The sequence below is a fragment of the Neophocaena asiaeorientalis genome, unplaced genomic scaffold (genome assembly GCF_003031525.2).
Source record: "Neophocaena asiaeorientalis asiaeorientalis breed wild unplaced genomic scaffold, Neophocaena_asiaeorientalis_V1.1 scaffold24, whole genome shotgun sequence".
Lineage (NCBI taxonomy): Eukaryota > Metazoa > Chordata > Mammalia > Artiodactyla > Phocoenidae > Neophocaena > Neophocaena asiaeorientalis.
The window spans coordinates 5,736,713-5,754,621 of NW_020185317.1; the positions used below are offsets into that span (position 1 = coordinate 5,736,713).

Consider the following 17,909-nt stretch of genomic DNA (forward strand, 5'->3'; position numbering starts at 1 on the left):
CAGTTAACAGGATATCTATTTCATCTAGTTCATCAACCTCACTGACTTCACTGTTCAGATACATCCTTACCAACTTTTGATGGCTGGATTTATGAAGTGAATTAAATTAGGCCACTACTATTTTGTTTCTGATCATCTTTCTTGTAGTTCTGAAGTTTTTCTTCATGTATTTTTAGTATAATATTATTCAGTGCTTTAAGATTTATTAAAGGAATATCCTTTCTGCAGACCCTTTACCATCATAACACTTCCTCCTTCATCTTGTATTATACTTTCTGCCTTAAATGTCATCCTGTCTGACTAATATCATGACCCCAGCTTTCTTTTTGTTAGCATTTGTTTGGCAGACCTTTTCACACTTTTTTCTCTCTAGTTTTCTAGTCATTTTGCTTTAGATCTTCCTTTGTGTACATCATATATACCCATTCCTCCCTTTACAAAAGTTAAATTTATAAAGTTTCAATTTAAAAAACATATCTAATACAAATCAGTATTAGTGATATGAATATTGTTAGGCACTACTGGTATTATTGTTATTAGATGTTGATAATGATTTTAATATTTAGTATATATTAAGCACTTACTTGGCACCAGGCACTGTTCTTGGTACTTTACACTATTATCTCATGTAGTCCTCACAACTTGACTAACATTTCCATTTTGCAGATGAGGAAATGAAGGTTTCCTAATTTGTCCAAAGTCAGAGAGCTCATAGTTACTGGCTGGCAAATGTGTTTATTTATTCATAGGTTTTGGAGAGGGGAGGTTTTATAATCTTGTTTCCAGTCTCCTATTTATTCTCCACTTTGTACTAGTAAGTATCCCATGTACCTACCATTCCAGCTACACCCAAGAAACGGTTGGTTTGGCCCTTAGTCCATACTCTATTCCATAACTTTGCACTTGCTCAAGTGCTGTTTATAACTATTACCCACTCCTCCTAGGGGTACCCTACTCCTAGGGGTAGGGCAATGTTGTACATAAATATACTCAGCGCCTACCCACAACCAAACAGTGAGTGTTAAATAAATATTTGATGAAATGAAATTCTAAGCAGAGTCTTTACCACATTTTATCAAGTATTTAAATTTCACCTGTTCTCCAAACCGATGGATACCAAGAGGGGAAAGCAGCGCGGAGTGGGGCAGGGGGGGGGCGGGAATTGGGAGATTGGGATTGACATATATACATTAATATGTATAAAACTGATAACTAATAAGAACCTGCTGTATGGCACAGGGAACTCCACTTCGCTGTACAGTACAAACTAACACAACACTGTAAAACAACTTTACCCCAATATAAATAAATAAATAAATTTTACCTGTTCTCTCATTGGATTTCTCCTCTGAGTCTGAGTGATGATGGAAAATATTAGATTTATTCATATTTAAAATTAAGGTAGAATATTTGATTGTATTACAGTGGATATAAATTCATTGTACATGTAAAAATGTCCAATATTTAACACAGATTTTGATTCTTAATAATAGTAATGCCTTACTTATGGATTTTATCAGTAAATTCTGGGATGTTATAAAAAAAAGAGGGAAGATATATAAAACTGAATTCAAGGTTTAACCCAAAGTCCCTTAGAAAAATTGATAGTACAGGTGATGTAGTTCTTAGAGCTCCCAGCAGGGGCCAGAATGTTCATGTTTATGGACATTCACATTAAATGACAATGTTTTTACTGTAATTCAAGATTGTATCTATTTTTAAACCAATAAGAAAGTCAGAAGGAACTTTTTATAGTTAAAATTACTAAAAACTTCTGACTTATTAATTTAAAATTTCAAGAATGTAAATATATAATTCAAAATAGCGAAAAATGAGTTTGACAGAAGTAGTAATGTTCTGTAACAAAAGGCTAACCCCTAATATCTGAGCAAATGGGTATACAAAGTACTTTTAGTCAGTAGACACTAAAACCCCTACACTAATTGCCAAACTCAGGTCACTGGGTCTTTCAGTTGCCAAGCCAGGCTATGGACTGGGTCCAAGAACAAAGGGCACCACTGTGGCGTTGACCCAGGAAATTGGGCACTGACCCTATTTGTTAATTTTAGAATATTAAAAAACTTCCTAACTCAATATAAGAGAAGTACTGGTGCTTCCAAAGTATTTCAATGCAAATTGCCTTTGTGAATCAAATAAATTGTTTTTAATTTAATTCTAATTTAAGTCATGTAACCTTTCTCTGGACCTCAGTTTCTCCATCTGTTCAGGAGTACATTAGATATGATAATCTACTAAAATTCAATTTTTTTTTCCTTAGACAAAAAGCATCTTTTTTTTCCCTGTCTCTAGTTCTTGGCATAGTCTCTATCACAAACCAGGTGCTCAGTAAATGTTTAATGAACAAATAAATGAATAAATAAACAAATGAATCAATTTTTAGAGAGGTCTTTCTAGGAATTTACAAAGAATTTGGAAACAGAATGCCTCTGAAAGCCAATCTTCTGCGAATTAAGAAAAACAATGCTTTAGGCAATTCCAAGGAAATAAGAAAACATTTTCTGAATACTCTTGAAAAGAACTGAATTCTTTCATGGCTATCACTACTTCCAAGTCACTAACTGAGTAAAGAGGGAGTTAATTTTTTTAAAGTGTTTTAAGACTTTAAAATCTAAATCTAAAACAAATTAAAACATTTTTTTTTATGTGCTGAAACATATTCTGTATTGAGTCAATGGTTTCCAAAGTTCCCCCAGAACAAAACCCTGAAAATTGCAAGATTTTCTCTTGGGGAGTGGTTGTTTGCTTGAAGGCTTATCTTAATAATAAGGGAGGGTAAATATTTCAAAACTAAAGGTGTAATTGTGCCAATTCAATCTATATTGTCACCTGCTCCAGAAACCATGTGCTTGTTCTAAGATAAATAAAACCATCATGAAGGAAATCAGTCATCAAAAATAATGAAAATGAACTTCTTATACTCAGTTTCTCATTTGTAAATTTTTAAAATTTTACTTCATTAAACTCGGGGACAAATGTATAACTGCAGGCAGAAGTTTCTGTGCCTTCTTAATCCAGAGAGGTGGGCAATGGTGTGGAAGTGTAGACCAAAAGTGAGCATGTAGGGGCTTCCCTGGTGGCGCAGTGGTTGAGAGTTCACCTGCCGATGCAGGGGACACGGGTTCGTGCCCCGGTCCGGGAGGATCCCACATGCCGCGGAGTGGCTGGGCCCGTGGGCCATGGCCGCTGAGCCTGCGCGTCCTGCGCGTCCGGAGCCTGTGCTCCACAATGGAAGAGGCTGCGGCAGTGAGAGGCCCGCGTACCAAAAAAAAAAAAAAAAGTGAGCATATAGGTGTAGCAAATTTGAAAGCCCAACTAGAGACTGCTATATATTATATCAAGGAATCTGAGACATCCCTGCATGCTATCTCACTGCATGTACATTCAACAAAAACAAAAATAAAATTCAAGTCCAGTAAAAGGGGCTAAAATTAGTGAATCACGGGCTTTTTCCAGACACCAGCCACTGCCTTTGGGCAAAGGACTTAAGTAGCTATGCTTACTTTCTATTAATAGAATAAAGAATTTATTTGAGCCAGGTCCTCAAAGATTGAATAATGTAAAGATTCATTCTCAAGGAAAAACAATTTTTTCGAGAACTCTCATAGATAAAAGTCAACCCCTATCACTTTAGATGACACTTGAAGCCAACTTGAGTATAGTAGAAAACTCAATTGTAAACACTTTTGAAAATAACACTGTAGACATTGTATTTGTAGCCACTGTATAAAATGAAGACATCAAAAATATAAGGTGGTTATCTGAATGATCCAGAATATACATCAAAAACTAGGTTTTATAAATGATACAAATGAACCTATTTACAAAACAGAAAGAGTCACAGATGTAGAAAACTAACTTATGGTTATCAAGGGGGAAAGGGCGGGGAGGGATAAATTGGGAGATTTGGATTGACATATACACACTACTATATATAAAATAGATAACTAGTAAGAATCTACTGTATAGCACAGGGAACTCTACTCAATACTCTGTAATGACCTATACAGGAACAGAATCTAAAAAATAGTGGATATATGTATATGTATAACTGATTCACTTTGCTGTACAGCAGAAACTAACACACCATTGTAAGTCAACTATACTCCAATAAAAATTAATTTTAAAAACTAAGTATACATTTTGAAATTACTTATGGAACTCATAGACACCCCTGGGAAGCTAAGGTTGGTTGGAAAGAACATTCTGGGAAATAGGTTGATTTCTGGCCCACCTGGGTTGGCTATTCAAGGAGCTATGCCTTGGGGTAAACTGAGGCAATAAACTCTATCCCAGTTTCAGGGGAAAATGCCTTCCTGCTGGTATAAGGAGAAAGCAGGGAGAGAAGGAGTACTTTACAACAAAGAATATGGATAAGGAGGAGACTGTAACACGTATAATCAGTTCAGTCTCCCTACTGGGTCAAGGCCAAGAAGATTGTTCGGCCTTTGCCTTGCCTACAGAGACACACACACACAGACACACACACACAGACACACACACACACACACACACTTCCCTTTTGAGATTTCTTTTCTGCTCTCTGGCTGCTTTTGACTCAATTTGAACTAAATAGAACCTGTGTTGGGTAAGGGCTCTGGTAGTCTTAAATAGTGGTATCACAGCAAGCATGGTCACTCCCTAGCAAGGTCTTGTTAATAGCTACACAGTGCCTCTGCATAGTCACAGATCATTGAATGCAAAAGTTCCAGCGGAATGTTCGAGTGTTCGGTGCGCTAGCACAGAACTGCTGGAGGTGGCAAGGACACACAGGGACCTCCCAGTACTGGTACTCTCTACGAGGGCAAGTAAGAGGGAAACCAATAGAAATGTTATGAACCAGAGAGTAACCCGAAAACACAACAAGAGCCATTTAGAAAGTCTATAAATATAAACATAACAATATATTATGAATATAAAACTATACCTACTGAAAAATTAGAAAGTCGAACTTTCTTGTATATAAGGAGACATTCATTCATTTATTGGTTCAGTTATCACTAAACACATTTGAGAATTGTATTAATCTATATAATTAACACTAAGTCTTTTGAGTCTAGTCTCTTTTCAATGGAAAAAAGAGGAAGCAAAATTATAACTTAATTTTTATTCTTTGTATTTCAAATATATAATGAATAAACTAGAGTTCCCACTTTGGAAAGGAAGGAAGAGAGAAAGCACATTTTGAAGTTTTCCTCTAAAGGACAATGGAATGCAAACGTTTTGTTAACTGGGACATTATTATGACACACTGCCATAATATGAATGTTATCACCTCAAGACTGACCTGAAAACCAACTAAAGAAATCCCTCAAGACCAGATTGCAGCCTACACCCTAGAACTGACAAATGTTGTGCAAATGTCCTCTAGAGAACCTACAAGTTAGTATTTGGTGATTATAAAACAATAAAATTTATATTTCTGCTCTTGGCAATAATTATATACCAGTAAATAAATACAGTGTCTAAAAATAACCATGTTTGAGGTCTCATTAAAAGTACAACCATAGGGGCTTCCCTGGTGGCGCAGTGGTTGAAAGTCCGCCTGTCAATGCAGGGGACACGGGTTCGTGCCCCGGTCTGGGAGGATCCCACATGCCGCGAAGCGGCTAGGCCCGTGAGCCATGGCCGCTCAGCCTGAGCGTCTGGAGCCTATGCTCCACAGCGGGAGAGGCCACAACAGTGAGAGGCCCACGTACCACAAAAAAAAAAAGTACAACTATAGATATTAAGATGAGAGGACTTCAAGTTAGAGGGGAAAAAAATTCAATTGAAGCAATATAAAATGTATTACTTTGGGGGAAAGTGTGGTCTGGGGATCCCTGGAGTGAAGACCCTTTCAGAGAGTCTGTGGAGTAAAAACTATTTTCATAACAATGCTAATATTTTCTTGCTACTCTCATTTTTTCCTATATGTATAGTGGGGTTTTTCCGGAGGCTCCGTGATATGTGACGGCATCATCACTTTGTCAGCAAATAGAATATATGCTTGCATGTATCTGTATTCTAACATTTCTCATTTTTAATTTATAATATGTTAAATATTGATAGATATGACCCACACAAACAAAAGCTTTTGAGGATCCTAAATAACTTTTCAGAGTAAAGGAATCTTGAGACCAAGAAGTCTGAGAACTACTGTTTTAGGTGATACACCTCAAGTTAAATGGCACAGCTCATCAAATTTCTTCCTGTTTTATATTGAAGAGACTAGATTGTAGGCTTCACGAAGACAGTGACTGTTTCTGTCTGGCTCACTGCTTTCTCCTCAGAGTCTAGCATGGTACCAGGCACACAACAGGCATTAGAATGGTTCATAAAATAATAAATGAATTAATACAGTTAACACTCAAGCAGCGCAGGGGTTAGGAGTGCCAACTGATCTTCCAGTTGGAAATCTGCATATAACTTTACAGTTAGCCCTCTGTATCCAAGGTTCTTGCATCTGAGGATTCAACCAACTACAGATGGTATAGTACCGTAGTACACATTTAGCGAAAAATGTGCATATAAGTGGACCCTCTCAGGTCAAACCCGTGTTGTCCAAGGGTCCACAGTACATATATACATGCATACATGCATTCATAAGTGAAGGCTTTGCCAAATGACTTATTCAAGGTCACATAAAATGTCAGCAACAAATCTGCAACTATATTCCAGATCTCCTGTCTGCTACTCCTATACTGTTACTCCCTGGCTCAAGGATGCTTTTGTTTTTGTTCATTTTTGTTCTGTAATCTATTGAAAGCATGGATAATCAGGTATTGCCACTGTGAGATGACTACCTCTCTCATGCTGTCATGTGAGTTGAGCACTAGACAATTTTTTTCTGGCCTTAAGCATAATCAGAACAGTGTGTTACCAAAGGGCTATCATCACAAGGAAGTGGCAAGAGTGATCAGATAAAATACAACTTTCTGGTTTTTTCCCACAGCAGAGTTGAAGTTTTCATGATTCATTCTTATTCTAATTCCTAGTCTCCTCCTTTCTTTGGCCACATCATTAAACTTCTGGCAAGCTTTTACGTTAATGCACTCAGTAGTTCCCAGACTGCAAAGAGTAAAACCATAAATGTTTTTTGGGAAATATGCCTTGTACTCTCAAAGTTGTTTTGAAACATCCCCCCTGGTATTTGTAAGAGAGAAGAGAGAAGTTTGCTTCTTACGTTACTTATGGTTACAGAAATGTAAGGCCCACCCAGTACAAAGAAGCACAGTGGGAAAGAAAAATACAAGTCTTGTGAAGAGGTGAACTGGCCACCTAAATTGACTCCTGTGAGAAACTGCTTTCAAAGATGGCAAACCTAAGACAAAGCCAATAAGCTGGTCGGCCATGCCCTCCCAACAACTAGAAGGAATTCTCTACTCACTCATCCTAATGACACAGTCCTGTCTTCATGAAAGCAGCCAAAGCCAGACCTCCAGCAGTCAGACCACGGTGAAGGTTCCTACTGCTGGCGAACCTTCCTGCTCTGGGGCCTTGGGAAGGTTGCTGTCACTGACACTGGAGAAGGCGTACATGTTCTTGAAACTTCTTGAGGACCTCTTAACTCATTCATTACTGATGTCTAGAGGCGTTGATTGAATATAGTTGATTCTCAATATTCGTAGTAATTACGTTCTATCAAGTCACTGCCGACACTGAATGAGTGATTACTGAGCCACTGCTCCTAGGGGAAACACAAGGTTACATCCTGTCAGCATCTGGTCACATTTTCGTCAACCAATCAATATATAACCTTGTTTTAGGTGCATTTCTGTTTTAAAATATCTTAGTTAATATATATTGCTGATTCATTAACATTGGATTCACAGCCAAAAGCCCTATAACTGAAGCCTGAACAAAGCTTACATAACACACATATTTTTCCATAAGGAAATTTTTTCCCAAAGTTCTATCACAACCTTCTTTTTCAACAATTGTGGTAAAATACACATAACAAAATTGACTATTTAACCACTTTTAACTGTACAGTTCAGTGGCATTAAGTACATTTACACTGTTGTGCTACCATGAGCAACAGCCATTGCCAGAACTTTTTGATCTTCCCAATTTAAAACTCTGTATCTATTGAACAGTGGCTTTCGTCCATCGCACCCCACCCCTCCTCCAGTCCTTGGCAACCACCATTCTATTCACTTTTCATCACAGCCTCCCTGTGCCTAGGAGCACAGCACTTCAGCACTATGCTTGGGGGCCACTTTGAACAGCAGAATCACCCCAAAAAAACCATGCAAAAATGTGAAAAAAAATGGTGCTATATAGATTGCAAAAAGGGCACTTATTAAGCATGAGTGCTGAAACAAGGCAGAGAATTGCCTTGGTTGACCTGAACTGGGATCCTGTGTGTTGGAAGCCTCAAATTTTTTGCTGCTCTGTGCATGTGCGTGAATGACTATAAAAGCGCTATGAGTATTGATTACAGAGTAAAAAATAAGTTTCAGCAATGAGACAAATTTGCAAACATGGAATCCGTGAGTAATGAGCATCGACCATGTGGAAATGACGACCTTTGTTTCCTCTATTCCAGGTAGTAAGAATAAACAGCTGAAATGTGCCTTGTGATAGGGCTGCCTTAGAACATTTTACTAGAGAGCTAGCCTACGTGAATGGGTAATTGGCAGCTACAAACTGAAGCAGTTCTAGTTCATATGGAGGATAAATTTAAGCATAATCTCAAACCCCTCTGCATGAAACAAAGACCAAGTGCTCAAGTACTAGTTATCAATCACTTACTGTGTGACAGGCAGAATACTCAGCAATTTACGTGTATTATTGAATTACATCCCCTCCAAAACTCTATGAGGAAACTGAAGGTTAGAGAAGTTAAGTATCTCATCCATTATTACATAGTTAGAAGTGGCAAACTTGAGATTTGAACTCAGGTCTATCTGACTGCAGAACCTGAGGTCCCAACTGCTATGCAATTCTAATAGAGTTAAAAAAAAAAAAAAGATTTGATTTACTCAGAAGTATATAGAAGCATATGTTACAATCATTATAACATTACAAAGATTTATATGCTGAAAAATAAATTTACCAAACAAATAAAACTTTATAAGCCTGATCTAATACTGCTCCACAACAAACAATATCTGAAATCTTTCAGGGCATCTGGTTTGTGTCTGGTTTTCCTTAATCTTTAATGATGGGCAAATCTAATGCATTATGTAAGGCCATTTTTTCTCAAGAGATGTAGATACCTCTTAAGAATTTGATGAAAATGCATTAACTTTTCAGGCTACTGAGTTGCATTTTAGTGCACTGAGGCAGTAAATTAGTGTACAATGTGCAAAAGTAGTGACCTAAAAAAATGAATATTTGATATGAACCGCTGCATTCTCTTGGAAAAAAAAGTAACGGATTAACTCTCTCAGGAGTCCTTAGCTTCCCCAAAAGAAGTAGGAAGAATAAATCTCCTGTGGCCTAGAAACAGCTTCTTGTTTCTCGCTGGCTATGTTTGTTTAGCTTTTTAATAGTTCATTTGATTAGATCTTGTGGCTCCCAAAGCTAAGGTTGAGAGTTTGATCCCTACAGAGGCCACTTAAAATTAGAGAACAAAAAGCTCTATTCTCTGCTCCCAGACCTTACCCCAAATCCCTGCCAGGTGTCTGCCCTCTGGTCAAATGAGAAACTGGCAAAGGGGTGCAAACCTAGCACAGTATCGGGAAATAGAAAAATGGGCACCCTTTATTATGGTGCTCCTTTCCTTTTATGTGTCCACAATATTTGGATATAATTTATAGAGAGTAGATACTACGGTTTTTCTTTTACCACTGGAAATCTGAGGAAAACTTCATTACCAGTCATAAAATTCATTATCTTAAGCTTATTCTAAGTTCTTCTAAGCTTACTCTAAGTTCTTCTAAGCTTATTCTAAGTTTAGATAGCTGACATTATCCTCTTGGTAATAAACAACGAAAAAACACATCCTCAGAGCAATATTAATCTGCAACTTTGGGATAGGAAATAATAGTAATCAGTCAAAAACTGAACACAATTTTCATATGAATAAAAGATATTAAATTATTTAAAAATAATTTCATGAGCAGTTTAATATTAAAGTAAGTATGATTTTCATTATGTGTTAAGAATTTATTCAGGAAAACAAGTTTCTCAAATTATAGCCAAAAATCTTTTACTAGTAGCACTATTTTAAATTTAAAATTTAAATCTGTATTTCCCTAATTACACAGTACTAAAAATAATTTACTACAACAAATAAAATCCTTTTACTTCAAATCCTTGCCTAAATAATATAAAATCATTTTATTTTTTGAGGAAAAGACATTTCAACTTTTTAAGTATGAAGTGTAAATTAAGATTTACTTATTTAATTATAATTTTAAAGTTTCACATATAAAGATGAACAAGATCTAAGTGTAGTTTATATTATTGTTAAAATAGATTTTAATTTTTCAAATGTCACATATATCTTTCATTATTTGTAGATTTATTTCTTTTATGAAGTAGTCAAATGAATCAGCTCACCCTTGACTGTAACAAAATACTGTTTGGTGACTTGTGACAGACAGGGTTTTAACCTCTGACAGCGAGATTCATTGTGGAGCAAGAGCCAATCATAGATCCTGACGACACTTGTCTCATCAAAGTTGGAATATAAAAAGCCACTTGGAATACAGTATAAAAGATTCACTGGTGTGGCAAGTTGTCTCTCAGACTGTGCAGGCATTAACATTTTGCTTGGCATTACTCAAAAGCAAAAGAAAAGTAAAAGGAAGAAATAAGAACAAGGGAAAAGATTGTATTGATTTTAAAATCATGCAAAAACTGCAAATCTATGTTTGTATTTACCTATTTATGCTGATTGTTGCTGGTCCAGTGGATCTGAATGAGAACAGCGAGCAAAAGGAAAATGTGGAAAAAGAGGGGCTGTGTAATGCATGTATGTGGAGACAAAACACTAAATCCTCAAGACTAGAAGCCATAAAAATCCAAATCCTCAGTAAACTTCGCCTGGAAACAGCTCCTAACATCAGCAAAGATGCTATAAGACAACTTTTGCCCAAAGCTCCTCCACTCCGGGAACTGATTGATCAGTACGATGTCCAGAGAGATGACAGCAGTGACGGCTCCTTGGAAGATGATGATTACCACGCTACGACGGAAACGGTCATTACCATGCCCACAGAGTGTGAGTAGTCCTATTAGTGTAGAGCAACAGTTCTGCTGACTGTTGTTCTAGTGTTTATGAGAAACCGATCTATTTTCAGGCTCTTTTAACAAGCTGTTGGCTTGTATTTAAGTAGGAGGGAAAAGAGTTTCTTTTTTTTCAAGATTTCATGAGAAATATACTAATGAGACTGAAAGCTGCTGCATAATTTGTTTCCTTAGAGAGCTAAAAGGCTAAAAATAAAATGCTTGCATAGCATTAATGTTATACAGTTTAATGTGACAACTATAACATGCTTATGCTTTCACAGCTTAATACCACCAAGGTAAGGATTGGGAGATACTACAAGCAATGTGAAAAACTTGAAATTTTTTAACTACATGAAATTTCATAACTTCATTCGGTTGTCTGAAATATGCATTTATAATAACAGGTTTTTTCATAATAAAGAGAACCGGAAAGAAATTTGTAGATGTTGAAGCCTATGTGGGCATTTGCTGAACACCTAGAATGACTTCTGTTATTCAAAACTATTTCTCACAGTGTTTTTATGTTCTTCACAAATTAGAGTTACCTAATTTTGAAAGCTATTACAACACTGGAAAATATGAAAAAATATTTTTTATAAATTTAATGTATTACTAAGAGCAATGATGAAGTAAACATAGCATAATAATAATCATGAGCTAATTATCAGAAAATGCTAAGAAATAAACATTTTAATTGAGTAGGCTATGGCTCACAAAGTCCCACTTATACCTTGACCATGGTACTATTGTTGAAAGTACCCGATCTGCATATTTCCAGGCAGGCACATGCTTAATAACCTCCTAAAGTATTATTTTACTCTTCATAGGAGGGAGGACTATTACCTGTAGTATCTACATTGCTTCTTGAAGATAATATACGTCATACCATTCCTGTTGCAGGCAGTTCAAAACTATACTCAAGGAAAGCGGGACAGGCACCTTAACAGAGAAGGCATGACAAGAAAGAGTTTTGTGCCATATGTCTGTGATCTTGCTTTATAGAGTGGCTTACCCACTTTAAACTGGACTCAAAACAGTTTCAAAATACTGTTTTTCTTATTAAGTAATTAGGTTATAATGCAACGAATAATTTTCCTTTAAGACTGTGCTATCAGATAATCCTGGAGTAGATTTGCCTTATTTATAAACAATCTTGGAAAACCAAAAGGAAAGAAATTTCTAAGTGCTTCTGCTTACAATGACAGCCTGGCCCTAAAGACAGTGTTTTCTAAGTTTTGAGATAGCCTGAATGCAACATTTAGATTTTGGTGCTACTTACCTGCTAGTTTTGTTCCTTTAAAAGACTATCCCAGCACCCAAACATAACAGATGTACTATATTTTCTACTAATTCCTGAGGCTCAGTTGCTCAGTGTCTTGTCCCCAGGTAATTCAGGCCTGGGGGAAGGGTTCCTTCTTCCAGACTGATTGGTACAGCTGCTCAGTAAGTGTAACTACTCAGATTCCCAAAGAATTCTAAGTGGATGTTCCTCCACAGTTTCTCTTGTTCTCTCTAATCATCATCATCTTAAAATTTCATCCACTTTTCATTCCTTAATAGAATTTTCCTTAGTCCACAGTTCTCCGGAGAGGAAGTAGGTTCCTCCTAAACAGCTGAAAAAACATACATCTAAGAAAATCTGAAAAGCTATAGTAATTATTTTATCTGATAGTTTTCTGAGTTATGAATGAAATTCTACATATTTTTTTTCATTTTAAAAGACTAAATGTGCACACATTATTCCAATAAACATGCTCATTGATTAATATGGAGGAGTTTATGCATCTGTCATGAAAAATGATTTCAGTAACTCTTTTTTTTTCTTATTCATTTATAGCTGATCTTCTAATGCAAGTGGAAGGAAAACCCAAATGTTGCTTCTTTAAATTTAGCTCTAAAATACAATACAATAAAGTAGTAAAGGCCCAACTGTGGATATATCTGAGGCCAGTCAAGACTCCTACAACAGTGTTTGTGCAAATCCTGAGACTCATCAAACCCATGAAAGACGGTACAAGGTATACTGGAATCCGATCTCTGAAACTTGACATGAACCCAGGCACTGGTATTTGGCAGAGCATTGATGTGAAGACAGTGTTGCAAAATTGGCTCAAACAACCTGAATCCAACTTAGGCATTGAAATCAAAGCTTTAGATGAGAATGGTCATGATCTTGCTGTAACCTTCCCAGGACCAGGAGAAGATGGGCTGGTAAGTGATTACTGAAAATAACATTCTAAAAACCTTATGTTTTTATTCATAATGTGAATGAATAGTAGTGGAAAACAACTACCAATTTCCTATGCTCATAAGCTGGACAAAGGTATCTTACCCCGATGGTAGCCCTGTACCCAATAAAAGTAGGTGTCCAATTTCATATCCTATGAAACACTCTCTTGATACTTTTAGTTTGCATGAGGACTTAAAGAAAAAAGTTACACCATAGTCCTTAACTTCTTAAGGAATTCTTTTGAATTGGGAATGAAATATAAAGTGCTTTTCATTGATGTGCTATATGATTATATAAATAAAAACATGAAGTCTTCATAGTGGATTCTAGGACATACCCAAAAAAACATTTTTTTCCCTAGAAGAGTGCCAAAGGTGTTAACATTTTTTATGGCTTAATAAAGTGGAAAATAATAAACTCTAAAAATTATAATTGAAATAAAATGCTTTTAATTATAGCAACTAACTAAATACAATATGTTTAGACTTATATGCTATTACATATATTTAAGATCCCTCAAGATAAATGTTCCTTATTTTCTAGGCTGTTAATGCACTGATGTATATGTGGATTACTCTGTGAATTACCCCTAATAAAATTTAAAATTTCAGGGTAGTTAACCTGTACCAACAAGCTTATTTCTGAACTGTCTTACTATTCTTCTGCAAGAGTTTACTTAGCTAATGCCAACTAATTTAATATCAGGTCAAACAGAAGACAATGCCTTATATATTATAAAAATTAATAAAAACCATTTAAAACCTAGTATAAATTTAGAGTTACTCACTCTTCTGGCTTATCTATGCTTGTGTTTACTTCTGTTTTCAAAAACTTATTTAATGTGACCATACCTTTTACTTCCATTTATTGATATAATTTACAACAAAAGATTATACTTGTAAGCAATGTGTTAGCTTTTCAGTTTTTAAATGGTCTTGTTTGTAAAGAATATATAATTAGTAAGCATATCTACTTTAAATGAAAACATATTCTTTAAGAGATTATACAATTTTCCAAGTGATCTATTTTTCTTTAAATATGGTACATAAAATGTTACTGACTCCCAAAATCATGTTATTATTTTTTATAATCTTAAATACCAATAATTACCAGGTCTATTTTGATTTTGATACAGGATAAAAACTACTATTAATTATTTAGGAATGTGTTCTTTTTTATAGACAGCATTTTAATGATCAAAGTTGGTGATGTGACAGAGGTTTTATTTATTATTAAACAGATGGTTAATACGATGTATTCCTCAGACTTTTCCATATAAAAGGAAAAATGTCTCAAATGCATGAAAAGATTGGGGTGGGGGAAGGATTAGCAAATTATTGTTTAAATATCTGAACAGCAACATTTTCAGTCAAAGAATAAAGGAAATATTATCGTATCTTCTTCTGAATCTGTCCCTCCCTCTCTTGGAGTTGGTTATTCCAACCCAATATACCTACCACTACCTTCATCACCCTACCTTCCTTTTTCCCATTACAATCTGTACAGTGCTGGGTGGTAACTATTTTGGTTTGGCATTAATATCCAAGGATCCCTGAATAAGAGCTAGTGAATGGAGGATGGATGAGTATACCTATCCCTCCAGGAGTCATCAGACATATTTAGCCACCATATTTAACCAACAAGCAGGAAGAGAGAAGCTAGCTTTTCCCCTTCCTCCTTTCTTCCCTCCTCCCTCTCTCTTCTGCTCCATCTCTCCCTTTCTTGCCATCAATATTTTCAGAGCATCTATTATGTGCCAGGCATTCAGATACTCAAACTGGGGAAAACAAGAATAAGCAGGACAAAGATTTGACCACAGGGGAATCTGTATTGCTGCTATAGTCTTTTGAGCCATAAGGGAAGTATCAAGCCTAGTATAAATTAAAATTCCTTAATGCTGTGGCAACATTAAAACATAAAAACAAATGTGGCAGAAGCAAAATGATTAGTTTCTTTCTTCAACAACGACTGCTTGAGGTAGGAAGGTGTTTCAGGATCTATTACTAACTCTTCTTTCCTTTTCATACAGAATCCCTTTTTAGAAGTCAAGGTAACAGACACACCAAAAAGATCCAGGAGAGATTTTGGACTTGACTGTGATGAGCACTCCACAGAATCTCGATGCTGTCGTTACCCTCTAACTGTGGATTTTGAAGCTTTTGGATGGGATTGGATTATTGCACCTAAAAGATATAAGGCCAATTACTGCTCTGGAGAGTGTGAATTTGTATTTTTACAAAAATATCCTCATACCCATCTTGTGCACCAAGCGAACCCCAGAGGTTCAGCAGGCCCCTGTTGTACTCCCACAAAGATGTCTCCAATTAATATGCTATATTTTAATGGCAAAGAACAAATAATATATGGGAAAATTCCAGCCATGGTAGTAGATCGCTGTGGGTGCTCATGAGATTTATACTTGTTTCATAGCTTCCTAAAAAGTGGAAGGTCTTCCCCTCAACAATTTTGAAACTGTGAAATTATGTACCACAGGCTGTAAGCCTAGAGCATGCTACAGTCACTTACGCACAAGCTACAGTATATGAACTAAAAGAGAGAATATATGCAACGGTTGGCATTTAACCATCAAAACAAATCATACAATAAAAAGTTTTATGATTTCCGGAGTTTTTTAACTTGGAGATCAAATTCCATTTATGTTCATATATATCACAACATATGCAGGTAAATGAAAGCAATTCTCCTTGTGTTCTGGTGAATTAAAGGAGTATGCTTTAAAGTCTATTTCTTTACAGTTTCATTTAATATTTACAGAAAAATCTATATGTAGTATTGGTAAAATGCAGGCTTGTTATATACCATTATTTGAATCATCCTTAAACACTTGAATTTATATTGTATGATAGCATACTTGGTAAGATAAGATTCCACAAAAATAGGGATGGTACACCATGTGCAAGTTCCCATTCCTATTCCGATTGATACAGTACATTAACAATTCATGCCAATGGTGCTAATACAGTAGGCTGAATGGCTGATGTTATCAGGTTTATCAAATAAAATACATTCAGTAAAGTAATGTTTCTCCTTTCTTCAGGTGCATTTTCATACTCCTCCAAATGGGGAATGGATTTTCTTTAATGAAAGAAAAATCATTTTTCTAGAGGTCTGGATTCAATTCTGTAGCATACTTGGAGAAACTGCATTTACAAGGCAGCCAAAAAGTATTCATTTTTATCAAAATTTCAAAATTATAGCCTGCCTTTGCAACACTGCAGTTTTTATGATGAAATAATGGAAATGACTGATTCTATCAATATTGTATAAAAAGACTTTGAAACAATTGCATTTATATAATATGTATACAATATTGTTTTGTAAATAAATGTCTCCTTTTTTATTTACTTTGGTATATTTTTACAGTAAGCACATTTCAAATTAAGTATTAAGGCACAGAGACATTTCATGTATGACAGAAAAGCAAATGCTTATATTTCAGAGAAAATTAGCTGATTAAATGTGGTCTTAAAACTCCATATGCTAATGGTTAGATGGTTATATTACAATCATTTTATATTTTTTTACATTATTAACATTCACTTACGGATTCATGATGGCTGTATAATGTTAAAGTGAAATTTCAGTGGTTTACTATCATTGTATTCAAATCTCAACGTTCCATTATTTTAATACTTATAAATATTATTAAGCATACCAAAATGATTTAACTCTATTATCTGAAATCAGAAAAATAAACTGATGATATCTTAAGAATTGTTAATTTTATTTTATAATTTGATAATGAATATATTTCTACATATATTTACTTCTATTTTGTAAATTAGGATTTTGTTAATCAAATACATTATACTTATGACTAAGTAAAATTATTTCCTACATCTAATGTATAGAAACAATATAAATTATATTAAAGTGTTTTCATGTTTTTTGAAAGACACAACAGTTTTATGTTATAATGATTAATTCTGGAGTTTTGGTTTTCACTTTATTGTAAAAGTTTAATGATTTAGCACAAAAGTTTGGTTTAGAAATTTTAGGTCTGCTACTCTAGTTTCTCATGAGTGAAATTCCTGTTAAATTGGTTCTGGTCAAGTTGCTTTAAACATACAAAAGCAAGGGCTAGTTACATCTGTTTCATTTCTCTTTATCTTGACCTGAAAACTATTTATATGTTTTCATAGGTTCAATTTCCAAATGCATTGCAGTTGGCAAGGGTATATGGTCCTAGAGTTACAAGTTCTACTGAAGCCACAGGGACACAGGGAAACTGCATTTTTTTCCTAGCACTTAATGATACTGGCACATTTATCTGAGTTTTGGGGGCACAAATTTTCAAACTGAATTGAAAAATAATTATAAAGTGCCTAGAATCCATCCCTGGCCAATTTAATAGCTTAGCTCTAAAGCAGTGACTATGTCTAAGGGGGGAGGCGATTAAAATTTTGTTTAGTGTTATGGTTCTTAAATAAATAATTTATAATTATTATAACCATGAAATATATTACAGCAATTTACA

The 17,909-nt window shown here is 35.2% G+C and overlaps 1 protein-coding gene across 1 annotated transcript; it reads left to right on the plus strand.

The window, feature by feature from the left end:
- The first annotated feature begins 10,592 nt into the window (after window positions 1–10,592).
- Window positions 10,593–17,379, plus strand: MSTN (myostatin). Its single transcript, XM_024733638.1, has 3 exons — window positions 10,593–11,173; window positions 13,019–13,392; window positions 15,441–17,379. The coding sequence occupies exons 1-3, from the start codon at window positions 10,801–10,803 to the stop codon at window positions 15,819–15,821; spliced, it is 1,128 nt and encodes a 375-aa protein (XP_024589406.1). The 5' UTR covers window positions 10,593–10,800; the 3' UTR covers window positions 15,822–17,379.
- The last annotated feature ends 530 nt before the right edge of the window (window positions 17,380–17,909 follow it).